Genomic DNA, 13951 nt, shown 5'->3' with positions numbered 1-13951 from the left:
CCCGACTCTTTGCAACCCCATGAACTGCAGCATGCCAGGCCTCCCTGTCCATCACCAACTCCCGGAGTTCACTCAAACTCATGTCCATCGAGTCGGTGATGCCATCCAGCCATCTCATCCTCTGTCGTCCCCTTCTCCTCCTGCCCTCAATCCCTCCCAGCATCAGTCTTTTCCAATGAGTCAACTCTTCGCATGAGGTGGCCAAAGTACTGGAGTTTCAGCTTTAGCATCATTCATTCCAAAGAACACCCAGGACCCATCTCCTTTAGAATGGACTGGTTGCATCTCCTTGCAGTCCAAGGGACTCTCAAGAGTCTTCTCCAACACCACAGTTCAAAAGCATCAATTCTTTGGCACTCGGTTTTCTTCACAGTCCAACTCTCACATCCATACATGACCACTGGAAAAACCATAGCCTTGACTAGATGGACCTTTGTTGGCAAAGTAATGTCTCTGCTCTTTAATATGCTATCTAGGTTGGTCATAACTTTTCTTCCAAGGAGTAAGAGTGTTTTAATTTCATGGCTGCAATCACCATCTGCAGTGATTTTGGAGCCCCAAAAATAAAGTCTGACACTGTTTCCACTGTTTCCCCATCTATTTCCCATGAAGTGATGGGACCAGATGCCATGATCTTCGTTTTCTGAATGTTGAGCTTTAAGCCAGCTTTTTCACTCTCCTCTTTCATTTTAATCAAGAGGCTTTTTAGTTGCATGGCGCTGGGTAAATGGACAATACCTGAAGAATGAGAGAATCCCTGCCTTCACAGGAATTAACACTTAACTAACAAATCAAGATTTATACAAGATTTTTAACATAACAGTATAAACAAATAGTCTCCTAGACGTAACAAAAAGAAAACAAAGGGTCAGAAGTCACACATAAAGAGAAAACATAATATTGGGGTCTTGTAAGCATAAAGGAGCTATGAATAAGTTAGTGAATAATGGACTGTCTTCAAATAGATGGAAAGAAGGAGTAATAAGGAACTAAAGAATGTATAGAGACACAAAAACAAAAAAGCATTTTTGTCACAGATGTAGATGGTATAAAGAGGTGATGCCTGCATAGGTGTAGACAGTACAGAAGACAAGTGTTAGAATTTCAGTTGGGAGGGAGGGGTTGGGGTGAAATGAAGAATACCTCCCTAACACATACCTCCCTAACCCATTCCATCTCTGCATTTAAGAGCCACTTAATTATATTAAAGACAGTACTAATAACGTTTATTATATTGGACATGGAACAACAGACTGGTTCCAAATAGGAAAAGGAGTACGTCAAGGCTGTATATTGTCACTCTGCTTATTTAACTTCTATGCAGAGTACATCATGAGAAACGCTGGACTGGAAGAAGCACAAGTTGGAATCAAGATTGCCGGGAGAAATATCAATAATCTCAGATATGCAGATGACACCACCCTTATGGCAGAAAGTGAAGAGGAACTCAAAAGCCTCTTGATGAGAGTGAAAGAGGACAGTGAAAAAGTTGGCTTAAAGCTCAACATTCAGAAAACGAAGATCATGGCATGTGGTCCCATCACTTCATGGGAAATAGATGGGGAAACAGTGGAAACAGTGTCAGACTTAATTTTTGGGGGCTCCAAAATCACTGCAGATGGTGACTGCAGCCATGAAATTAAAAGACGCTTACTCCTTGGAAGAAAAGTTATGACCAACCTAGATAACATATTCAAAAGCAGAGACATTACTTTGCCAACTAAGGTCCGTCTAGTCAAGGCTATGGTTTTTCCTGTGGTCATGTATAGATGTGAGAGTTGGACTGTGAAGAAGGCTGAGCACCGAAGAATTGATGCTTTTGAACTGTGGTGTTGGAGAAGACTCTTGAGAGTCCCTTGGACTGCAAGGAGATCCAACCAGTCCATTCTGAAGGAGATCAGCTCTGGGATTTCTTTGGAAGGAATGATGCTAAAGCTGAAACTTCAGTACTTTGGCCACCTCATGCGAAGGATTGACTCGTTGGAAAAGACTCTGATGCTGGGAGGCATTGAGGGCAGGAGGAGAAGGGGACGACAGAGAATGAGATGGCTGGATGGCATCACCGACTCAATGAACATGAGTTTGAGTGAACTCTGGGAGTTGGTGATGGACAGGGAGGCCTGGCGTCTGTGATTCATGGGGTCACAAAGAGTTGGACACGACTGAGCAAATGAACTGAACTGAACTGATACTTGAAAATATGGAAATAACAATGGAATTCCCAGTATTAGATACCTCAGAAAAAGCAATGGGACCCAAAGAATTAATAACTCAAAAAACCAAATTCATGATTAAAATAAACAAAGACAGAAAAGCCTCAATCACACCGTGGTGGGGAGTTTTGTAAGATAGGTTCCAATCAGTCCTACCTCCTGGTAGATTAAAAAAGATTACGAACTGATTACTATTATAAGCAACTATCAGACAATGAGAATTCTTTTTATTCAATTCACCATTACTGTACTAAATCAAATTTGAAGCTGGAAAGGAAGCAGATCACAAGATTTAACTTTAGCTATAAAGCACCAGAATATTTAAAACAGTATTAAACAGTCATAGCAAGAGCTGAGCTGAACATGTCTGAAAGCTATTACTATCTATTGGGTTGGTCAAAAAGTTCGTTTCAGGTTTTCCTATATCACCGTTTGGAAAAATCCAAACAAACATTGTGGTCAACCCCACAATCCTAGCTGATCACCATAACAGCCCCACAGGTATAAGGTAAATCAAGAATCTAAGTTATTCCATCCCTCCACCTGACCCTATAAGATGGCTAAGATTGATTTATAGTAGTAAACAGGGTACTGAGCCAATTGAGAAACTTTCCATTAACTATAGGTTTCTAACACAAGGCTGACCACAAAGCCTAATTATTGATTTGTCCCCCAGTTAATGTCAATAAATGCCAGCCACAGACGTTTCCTTATTCTACAACCCTAAATCATATCTTACAACCCCAAAGCATAACCACTTTAAATGTACTATCCTTCTGAGCTTTCCAGAGACAAAGGGAATTCTGTCAAGATTATTTTTCAACATATTTAAAATCACAAAAACATTTAAGTCACACTTCGCCTCTGAATAAAACAAATAAATCCTCAGCCTTTAATTATTTTTGCATAGAGCTGTAATCCTTTAGCCTTTCTCTCTTGTCTCTCCCAGTTTTCCAATATTCAAATTTCAAAATGTGTTACCTGATGGACTCAAACTGAACTAAATATAGCTTCTTAAAAGTTTTCCCATGATTTTATGGCTTCCAACACTGACAAATTGTGAAAGTTAGATGTTGAGTTGCCCTTTCCCAATGAGCACTCAGTCTACAATATTCTAAGTTAAAAACCATGGCAATAAGCGATAAATTTCTATTCATGAAGAGATGGAGTAACAGCGAATAAGGAGGGTAAACTGCAGAAGAAAGGAATGATGGCAAATTATTTCTCTGATGATCTATCATGAAAATGATTCTTCACATTCTGAATTATATTTAAACTGGATAAAAATTTGATCTACCTTTAGGGTGAATCAAATACTTAGGCCTTAGCACATAAACTACATCTAATCATTCTCCTAAAACACAATAAGGATAGGAGACAAATCAAAAGGTCAAGCTCACATAATATATTTCCTTAATTAGAGTATCAGATGAGGAATTCTCAAATTTATAGGTAAGATGTGGGCCTGAAATATAATCATCTGAGGAATAAACCAGGATATAAAAAAGGAGCAAGTTCAAGGGTATTTAGCAATGTAAGAGGCTGCTAAAACCATTCAGGCATTCACAAAAAGCTCAAGCTTTATCACAGTATATATAAATCACCTTTATTAGGTATTGTAATCTAATATGGCTTTATGACAGTGACATCTGGCTGAGGAACACAAAAAAGTGTTTAATGACTATGAGTATCAGGATTCTAGAAGGAAATTATTTTAATAAGATAGGTTTTTGTTTTTTTTTTTTCAGTCTGTTAGTCAAATTCCACTAAGCCTACTTAAAGTATTCGTTTGTTTCAATAAACGTCTAATTTCAAAATTTCTTCATTTGTGGATATTTATGTGGTCTCTTGTTTTCCCTTAATAAATGAAGTAGTACGGTGCTGGTCACAGAAATAAAAAAAATTTACTACCAGTTTTAAAAGTAAATAAGCTATTTTAATAACGAAGAATACAATTAAATACTGTGCTATAGAAAACACTGAGAGGCAGAATCAAACACAATTAATTATACTCAGATGCTGTATCTTAAAAGCTGTAAAAATAATACCTGCTTACTTTACACTGTCATAGTAATATGCTTAGGCAAAGCCATACATACAGTCTTCTCTAAAGTGTATTCCATGCCTCAGTTTAAAATCCTTCACTGGCCTCCCACTGCTCTGAAACTAAGAACACTGCTGCACTGGCTTTCAAGCCCTGCAAGTGTTGGGTTCGCATGTCCCTCTCATACCTCTCTTCTTCTTCATGACACACCAACCACACTGGCCTCTCTCCCGGTTTAATCAGGGAGGACCCACCTAAAACACTGCACTTGGTCCATCATCTGCTTGAAATGTTCTTCCTTAAGCTTGTCACATAGCTGGCTCTTTCTCACCTTCCAAGAACTACCTCAGAGGTCACCTCCTTAGGACTATGCTTATTCTGATAAGCAGACTCTTCATAGCCTCCACTGGTTATTCACTCTTTCCCCCTCTTTCCACAATGTTTATTTCCTTCATAGCCCTTAGCAAAGTCTCCAATAATCTTTATTTAATAGTTTGCCCTATTCACTGTCCAGCTATATCATTACTGCCCATTTTGCACCAGTGACCACTCATATCTGGATATCTATGAATATTTGCTGAATGAGTGAAAGTTATACTCTCCCACTATGTAGAACTGTACAGACAGAAGTATCACTGTTTATTTGGTAGAAGATCTGTAAATAAAAATTATTGTATTTTGACACTTACACTATATCCTGTCCACTCACCTCTGCAGCACAGAGCACTCTAACCTTCCACATGTTAAATGCGATAGGAATTTAATGAGGGTGCATAATTGATTTTTAACATTTTAACAATTATTTATTCATGAGAAATGATGTTAGAGAAGTAAAACAAGAAGCTAAGAGTTAACACGATGACTTCCAGGGCCTAGCAATTCTCAGATAAAGATGAATATACTCAGAGGAGAAGTCTGAACTTGAAGAATAATTATGGTATAATTGCTAAAGCTAAGTGTTCACGTGGAAAAGTAATGGAAACATGTTTCTCAGCTTGGGTGGTGAGTGGGGAGTGGGAACGAGAGGAAAACTGGCATTTGACAGAACAACGCTTTACCGTGTGGCGTTTGGTCTCATCGGCCTCTGGAGCTGGGGATGAAGATGAGAGGAAATTACCTCTACAAGAGAACCAAGAGAACAGAGTAACAAGCAATAAAGGTCAAGGACAGAACCCTTTCAAACACCAACCACTCTGAGCGATACCCAAGGAGACTGAGAAAGGCCATGAGGGTGGGAGGATGATGAATTAACATAAAATCTCAAGAAGGATGGATTATATAATAAGGATATCATGGTCACATGGAATGAGTATTTAATGAGACATAAGGAGAAAGCGGAGGGCGGGGGGAGAGTAAAAGAAAGGAAAGGGGAGGGAAAGGATGGGACAGAGACAGGAAAGAGTAGAGAAAAAGCAAAAGGCAGTCTTAGAAATAAATCATGAGGGAATGGGGGGAAAAAAAACAGGTTTAATTTGGCAGAGCTCAAAGGGATGCAGTGGCTTCAGGAAAGTAGAAAACTTGTTAGAGAAATGAGATGAAGTGAGTTTATTAAAGAGTGAGGATCTACTATCTGCCAAACTATGAGGTGGGTGGGTGTGGGTGTGTGTGTGTAGACAGATAAGAGATACAGACAGGTAAGAGATACAGAGACAGATGTAGATATGTGTATATATGTATACAGATGTACCTATATTTGTCTATTTCTATCTCTCTCTGTTGAAAGAGAGAAAGAGACCCAGAGAGCACTGGAAGGCACAGATCAATTCTGTGATTTTACAGATAAGGAAACTGAAGTTCCAGGATTATATCAATTTTCCAAATTCCTGCTGTCAGTGAAGTGGCTGAATTCACATTTGCATGAGTCCATTATGGGTCCTTGGTTTGTAACCCATTCATTACATTGCATTCACTTTGTTACATCATTTTTTATTACTTCAATCTCTAGCCTAAATAATCCGTCTCCCTCATAAAACTCCTAATTTTTATTTTCACTCTATGTTTTTCCATGACCTCTTAGTGAAATGCTTTCCCCTCAATACTATGCTGAATCCAGGTGCCTGAGGCTCTAAATAAATTCTGTTCAAAACTCATCTCATACCTCTAAGAAGCCAACAGTAACTCTGCTTGATTTAGTTCAATCTTTACCAGATCCCTTTAATATCCAAATGTATTCATCTTTATTTGTTAATATGTTTCTGTAACAGGCTCTCCATTTTACTGTGGGCATCTTCCCAACTAGGTAACTTGAGGTCAGGAGCATTTATAACATTTACTCTTCATTCCTCCACTGTACCTACATAAAACTCCAGTACACCAAGTACAGAGTCGATGAACAGTGTGGTTTGTAAACAAGAGACGGATACATACACCCATTTAAAAAGCATATGTTTGTTATATATTCTTTTTCTAAATGCATGAAATACTTTTAATAAAGGTGTAAAAGTAGTAAAATAAAATAGAAATGAAAGATTAGAATCAAAGAGCTACATGGTTTAAAAAGCAGGTAGTTTTTAAATAAAGATTGACAACTAGTCACTATATGTGAGGAAGAATGATACCAAACAAATTAGCCTTGTATTCAAATATAATGTCTTTCTCTATGTTTATAGACTTAATTCAAGACCAAAACAATTAAGAACTTTATTTGGGTTTATTCCACCATAAATCAAGCCACCAGCCCACTCTACCCGTCTTTAGGCAGTGTCTTTTATGAAACTGTTTTTAGAGTAACTGTACGAACAAAAGAGCCTAGGTCGTTATAGCCATTAAAATATTTTCACTATATCAAAGCAATTAGCCATTTCTGTGGTTTTACACAACATATATTTTCTAGTTTAGTATAGCACTCACAATGCATAGCGTACGGGATATGCACCTTTTATCTGTGTCTTGCTCACCAATGACACCTATATTAACGTGTACCCGTTCAATAAAAAAACTGTACCCAGACAAGACAAAAATAAGATATGAATCAATATGCTAAAGCAAATCAAAAGGAAGCATTTGTCTCCAGCTTTAACTTGCTTTGAGGCAGAACCAAAAAAAGAGTATTTCCTAAAACATAAACTTTGGGAGATGCTATACATTAAAAAAAAAAAAAAAAAGACTATAACAGCCTGAGAAATATTGCATATATCTATCTTCTTAGTGATTTCAATCGTTAAGAAGTGCTGCTGCTACTGTTAAAAAAAAGAAAAACAATTTTAAGTTTATTTAATCTTGTATTTCCCAGTTTTGCCACATGTGCCAGTTGCTGGAGTACTATCTACTGAATATCACTTAATAGACAGCTGAGTACTATCTATTAAGAGATTCAAATAAGTCCCTTTTTCATTTTAATCAGACTACGAAGAACTGTCAGCACAATCCCCTTAGGTGTGTTCTGCCACAGAAACAATCTCAAGATGATTTATCAGACAAGTAAACACACTACCTTAAGAAGATAAAAATTAGTAAAATAAAGTTAAACATCTATTTTAATACCAAAAAACCCTAACATCAGCTACAATCTTACAGTGACGTAGATATGGCTAAATGTAAGGTTTTTAACTTACTGACTGTGGACTCTCTCTCTTCCACAAAGAAACCAAAAAGTGGACAGTGAACTCTGAAGTTAAATGCAATCAAAAGAGCAGTAATTCAGTTTAGTCTGTCCTTCCTATTACATTTAAGTCAACATCATTTAAAACATAATCCATAATTCAAATACTTATGGCTATTAATTTTTACTTACCAAGTCATATATCTGGTTTGCCAACTGAACCTTCTCGTCTGCATCTTCCAAAGCTTTATAGTAATCCTGAATAAAAACATTCATGTTTCAGGAACAAATTAATAATTTAAAAATCTGTGTATCCAGGACCTATAACTGCATTTTCATTATCATGGCTTGTTATCACTGTCAGTCATTACAGGGCTTCCCTGGTGGCTCAGATGGTAAAGAATCAACCTGCAATGAGGGAGACCCAGGTTCAATCCTTGTGTTGGGACGATCCCCTGGAAAAGAGAATGGTTATCTACTCCAGTATTCTTGCCTGGAGAATCCCATGGACAGAGGAACCTGGTGGACTACAGTCCATGGGGTTGCAAAGAGTCAGACATGACTAAGTGACTAAGCACTCAGGAACACACATTATACAGAGCCATAAAAAATACAGTTAGGGATAGGGTGGGGATGAGATAGTATTAGAAATTTTAGACAACAACCAAGGATTAAAGGAAGAGAAAAGAGATAACAAATAAACACCATCCAAGTCTAGCTATACTAGTAAAAATTATGTGAGCCAAAGAGTAATTATTTTTCTTTAAAAATAAATGTTATTTAGGATTCATCTAATTTGTAAAGAGTATTTACGTTCTCCATTTTTAAAACTTATTACAAACAACTACTGAAAGGCTTCTGACCCGCACATCCATTATGCAGTTGTTCTATAACTCTCATTTTAAGTTAGGTATCAATTCTCCCCAGTATAAAGCAAACTATTTTTTCTTAAATTCTATGAATTTCCATGAAGTGTCAAGAGTTTTTAGGGTATATCCAAGCTGTGCTACACCAAAAACCTAGTAGGAAAAAGGGATGATGAATGACTTAAGATGTATATGTGTGATGTCTATACTCACACACACTTGGGCCTCCAGGTATCCTGCAAGTCAGGGTTAATTCTATAAAAGATTCTCAAGTTTTTGTTCCTAACAGAGTAATATTCCCTCCACGTGGTAAAATAAATAACACCAGTAGTTTCCAAATTTCTTTCTCAGTTGATTCTTGAACAATTCTATGAAGGTTAAGGGTAAGAGAGCCATTATTACTCAGAGATATTAAAGGACATGTCCCACATCACAAAGTCAAACTGCAGTCATGAGTAAATCCAGGGCTTGTAGATCGTTCTTCCAATATGTCCCCAAATTAACTAGATCGTATCTTTAAAGCAAACCTTGAGGGGAGAGCTGCTACTCATTCTAATCTGGAAGGGAGCTCTAAGTACTACAAAACTTGTCAGGATTCTGTTCTCCTGTGATTCCGCCAACGTAGGTACTTAGCAATATATGAAATATGCTTCAAGATTGCTAATTTTCATCCCAGTCTGTTGCCCAAATTGGAAGATACTATATTGAGTTGGTCAAAAATGTCATTCGAGTTTTTCCATAACATTTTATGCGCTGAATGAGCTTTTTGGCCGACCCAATAGATCTAAATTACCAAAATGCTTCAATGTTTAAAAGTTCCTACACCTGAAGCTCTAAAATGTAATGAATCATTTTTAATTTTGTACATCATTTTAAAATTCTAAAGAGCTATTGATAACTTTTCCTCATTTTGATATCCCCCAAACTATTTAATATTAAAATATCTTCCTCAGCTGTGCTGTGCTCAGTTGCTCAGTCATGTCCAATTTTCAACTGCTGAAAGTCGTGTTCAGTCTTTTGTGACCCCATGGACTGTAGCCTGCCAGGCTCCTCCGTCCATGAAATTTTTCAGGCTAGAATACTGGAGCAGGTTGCCATTTCCTATTGCAGGGGATCTTCCTGACCCAGGGATGAAATCCGAGTCTCTTAGGTCTCCTGGCAGGTGGATTCTTTACCATTGTGACTCCTGGGAATCCCCTATCTTCCTCGAAGAGTTCCAGAATTTACAGATAAATCATCCAGAGTGTTGAACACACCTTTTTGATGGATGCCATTTGTTCTTCTCGCCACTCTGGCTTATTTTTCTTTGCATTCATGAAGAATTCACTGACTCTTTGTTCTAGCTGATCCATTGCATCTAGGACATAATAAAAACATTTCATATTTAGATGACCAAACTCATACACTGAATATACATGCTTTGATGTGAAGAAAGATGTGATGTGAAAATATCTGACTACATACACTCTTTTACTTGGTCTGTAACTTAAATATGTCACGTTCTAATAAAATTAATAAATATATCTTAATTATCTTAGTAAAGAAAAATTATAACTTTCCCTACTGACAATTTATTTTGTAAAATATCTGATCACATACATTCTTTTACTTGGTCTGTAATTTAAATATGTCATGTTGTAATAATATAAATATACTTTATGCAATAATAAATATATATTATACTCTAATATAAATATACTGTAAATATATACTCTAATAAGTGTACTTTATAAATATAAGTGTAATATATATATAATTTACTAATTACCTTAGTAAAAGTTATAATTTTCCCCTAGTGAAAATTTATTTTTGTTACTTCAAAACTGTTTCTGATAGTCAAAGCAGTCACCAAATATAGATTCCATCCCATAGTTGTTGGCTAGTACAGGCTTGGGGTCACAAACTAATGGTATTAAGTCAGGCAGATGTGCCCAAACACAATTTCTTATTGAAAGCACTACTAGATAATCCTCACTTTTCTTTCAATAAGAAAATGTGATAAAAATGTTTTAACCTTTTGTTATATACCATTAAGCACCACATATACAATATTATTTATCTGAAGTAAGTTTTTTTCTGAAATGTGTGCTAAGAACAGTCATTTCTATGCTAAAAGAGAAAAAAGTAAAGGGATTTTGTTGCTGGGTAAACTGAGGAAAAGTTTTTACTATATTGTTTGGGAGATCTGCAGTGCTCAATAGTGCATCTCTTACCTTACAAAGAGGTATCTCTTGTTAATTCGTAATACCTATTAAATTTAGACAATTCTAATTATTGTAAAAAATGCTAGTTTAAAAAAACCTCTGATTTATATAATCAAGTCGAAATTGTTAGAGAACTTAACATTTGTGATATAAAGTACAAAATAACAACTACCCTTTATTGAATGCCCACTTTTGTATCAGGTACTAAACATTCTAATTTATGTGTATTTCTTTTAATCCTCAAGACCATAAAAATCCCTCAGAAGTGGTAATGTGGTTAAGGCCAATGAATTAAGTCAGTTAAGCCCTAAAATGAACTCAGATCTATCTGATGACTATGCTCCATCCTGTAGAAAATACCACTTTAGCAAATGTTTAGCATTTCAATTACATTAAAGTTAAAATGAATTTTGTGAGCAAGGTGAAGAAATACAGAATTCAGACTTTTACACTATAATGTGAACAAAAGGTGACTTCCATGATGTATCACCTTGCATTATGTACCACATAAAACCAACAGGAGGCTGAGAAAAGAAAAGTCATGATCAATGGGTATGGAAGTGTGTGCAGCGGTGGTAGAGAAGTGGGGGGACAGGTTCTTAGCTACCTCAAGATTCCCACTCTGGAACGTTCTGTTCTCTGATTGCTTTCCGTGATACTCCTTTCCTCCTTATCACACCCCAAAATCCAGATCTTCCCCTAACTATACTTTTCTAAGAAAATCTGTCAGCACAAGAAATTTACCTCAAACCTAATTCTATGTATAGTCTAAATACAGCTAGAACACAGGGGATCAAAAAATGTCTTCTGCAGGAATAGCCCTTAAACAGTTAAGGAGTACTTACACTTTTCCGAACCAAAGGAGTGACACGCAGCCAACAAAGTACACTGGGTTATACACTTTAATTACGTATCACATCATTCATTTCACATTCTTAATTTTTAATATAGTATCTCTACAAGACAGCTGGATCAGCTATATTATACTCATTTCACAAAGGGGGAAGGTGTGTGAGGTTCTTTCAGAGCATGATGGACTCCAAGCGTACTGAGCGCTGTTTTCTTATTTCAAAATTTTGCCTTGTTACCTCTAAAGTTATTTATTCTCTACCCTCTCTAAATCAAAAACATGACCATATAAACTAAATACTGCTCTGTGAAACAGCAAGGTTATTTTAGGGAAAAAGTATCCTGACCACCAAGCTATAACCAAAAGAAAAATAAAAAATTTTGCTACAGCAGACAAGAAGCTTTACTGTAAAATTTTATTTCCTTTCCCATTTTGACTGACAAACTATCATACTGTTTGACAGTTGAGAATGCATCCTTTATCGTGTAACTTTTCAAATGGGACGTTCCAAGTTCACCACAGTCTCTAAATAACTACATATAACCTCTGCTTCTATGTGTTGTCCGCTCTTGAATTTTGCCTAGCATCAACTTTAACAAAAATATAAATGCTGAAATCTATGTTCTACACATAAAGTCTCAAGTCAAAATCTTCGCAACATCTATGCCGATGTGCACTAAATCGTATCTACATTCTCAAAAAAGTACAGAAACTTTTATTGCACAGTCCCAAATTCGAGAAAGGAGCATACGTGCTCTAATGCCACCTTCTCTTGTAAGTCAGGAGAAAAGTAGTGTGGTAGACAGAAGAGGCAAGATTTGGCATTGCCAGTTCTTTTTGACAACTCCTTCTGTACTAGCGAATGAGCCGGAGGAGAGCCAAACACCAGAGCCGCTGACGTCGATGGCACGTAAGTCTGTCACTGAACGCGCGCAGCGAACAAGGGCAAACGCGCCGACTTACTCTGCACCTGCAGGTCCATCTCGCGCATCTCAGTGAAGCGATCCCTCAGGTCCATTGGAAGCTGCTCAATCACTGTCAAAAGGAGATTCCGTCAGAGGGGCGAGGCCAACGGCGAAAGTACGCGTTTACGTCACTGCGTGTGTGCGTGCGTCGAGGGGGGTCGAGAGAGCCCGCAGCCCACAACGAGGCTGCCAGTTACCGTGAGAAAGAAACATCCCCCGCCTCCCCCTCCCTCCCGCCATCCCGCCAGCCGGTCTACTCCCGCCCTCACCCGCCCGCAGGTACCCCGGACGGGCCAGCCAGCGCCGCCCACTCACTTTCCAGATAGTCCTCTAGGTACAACATCGTGGCCCTTAGAGCTGGGGGAGCGAGGGGGTCCAGGGGTTTATTTGTGTCACTCGCTGTCGCCGGAGTTTTGTCTCTTCCAATATGGCGCCTCCGCTAGCAGCACCCGCTCGGCTCCGGCGGAAAAAAAAAAAAAAGAAAAAAAAAGGCACTTTGGCGCCTGACGGCGCTTGCCTCACCGCCGCCCGGAGCGGTCATTGGCTGGCTGAATCAATGACGCAACCGACTGGACCCCGCCCCCGCGCCCTTGTGGGAAGTGTAGTTTTAGTCCCTCCCCAACAAGCTTGAACTTGCTGGCAGTTCTCCACGTGGAAACTACAAAAACCAGGCGCCGGTGCGAGCCGTGCGCAGCAGAATCTGAAATGCGGTGCCGCTATTTATTTGTTGATTTTTTCACGGGGGATGACGGGAGTTGTATGCTCCTGCAGAACACAACTGGGAAGAACTTTTCACCTGTTCTTTCTTGCTGTGATTCCATGCCCCGACGTTTGTGAGTCATGGATTTCAAGTAGTGCTAGGCAGACGGCGAAGGTTCTAACGCTAGAATAATCAGCAAAGTTCGGGCAATTGGGATTGTTTAAAACAGAGCTCGTTCCTGGAATGTATCCTCAGTAAACAGTCCCAAATACACAAATGGGACGTCTGGTTGGCTACCGTATAACTAAAATAGTTTACACTTAGAACATAGAATAAATATTTCCTGTATTGAAAGATGCATCAATAGTTCTCGATAGCCTGTTATACACTGTATTTTGAGGTCCGTCTCGTCTTCATTCTAATGTAATTGACATATACGTACACCTTCACGGGAAAAAAAGTGAGCAACCAGGAATAACGGATGATGTCTTAATATCTAATGGGTTATTTTTGCAATAACTATATAAGGTTGAATAAATAAACTGTATTAAACGTCTGTCACCCCGGA

The 13951-nt window shown here is 38.1% G+C and overlaps 1 protein-coding gene across 2 annotated transcripts in view; it reads right to left on the bottom strand.

The window, feature by feature from the left end:
- Nucleotides 1-13173, bottom strand: part of ING3 (inhibitor of growth family member 3) — a 28409-nt gene extending 15236 nt beyond the window's left edge. Inside the window, exons 1-5 of one of the 2 annotated variants that reach the window (XM_061414530.1) lie at nt 12999-13173; nt 12682-12753; nt 9921-10021; nt 7991-8056; nt 3941-7436 (exon numbers count right to left, since the gene is read on the bottom strand). In XM_061414530.1, coding sequence (XP_061270514.1) covers nt 7434-7436; nt 7991-8056; nt 9921-10021; nt 12682-12753; nt 12999-13026 — 270 coding nt within the window. In that variant the 5' untranslated portion in view covers nt 13027-13173 and the 3' untranslated portion in view covers nt 3941-7433. Of the gene's footprint in view, nt 1-3940; nt 7437-7990; nt 8057-9920; nt 10022-12681; nt 12754-12998 lie in introns of those variants that run through there. The other variant, XM_061414528.1, reaches the window with a different exon arrangement.
- Between the last annotated feature and the right edge of the window lie 778 nt (nt 13174-13951).

Source organism: Bos javanicus, chromosome 4 (genome assembly GCF_032452875.1).
Source record: "Bos javanicus breed banteng chromosome 4, ARS-OSU_banteng_1.0, whole genome shotgun sequence".
Classification (NCBI taxonomy): domain Eukaryota; kingdom Metazoa; phylum Chordata; class Mammalia; order Artiodactyla; family Bovidae; genus Bos; species Bos javanicus.
Note: the sequence above shows the minus strand (reverse complement) of the source record. Positions and strands in the feature narration are given on the sequence as shown.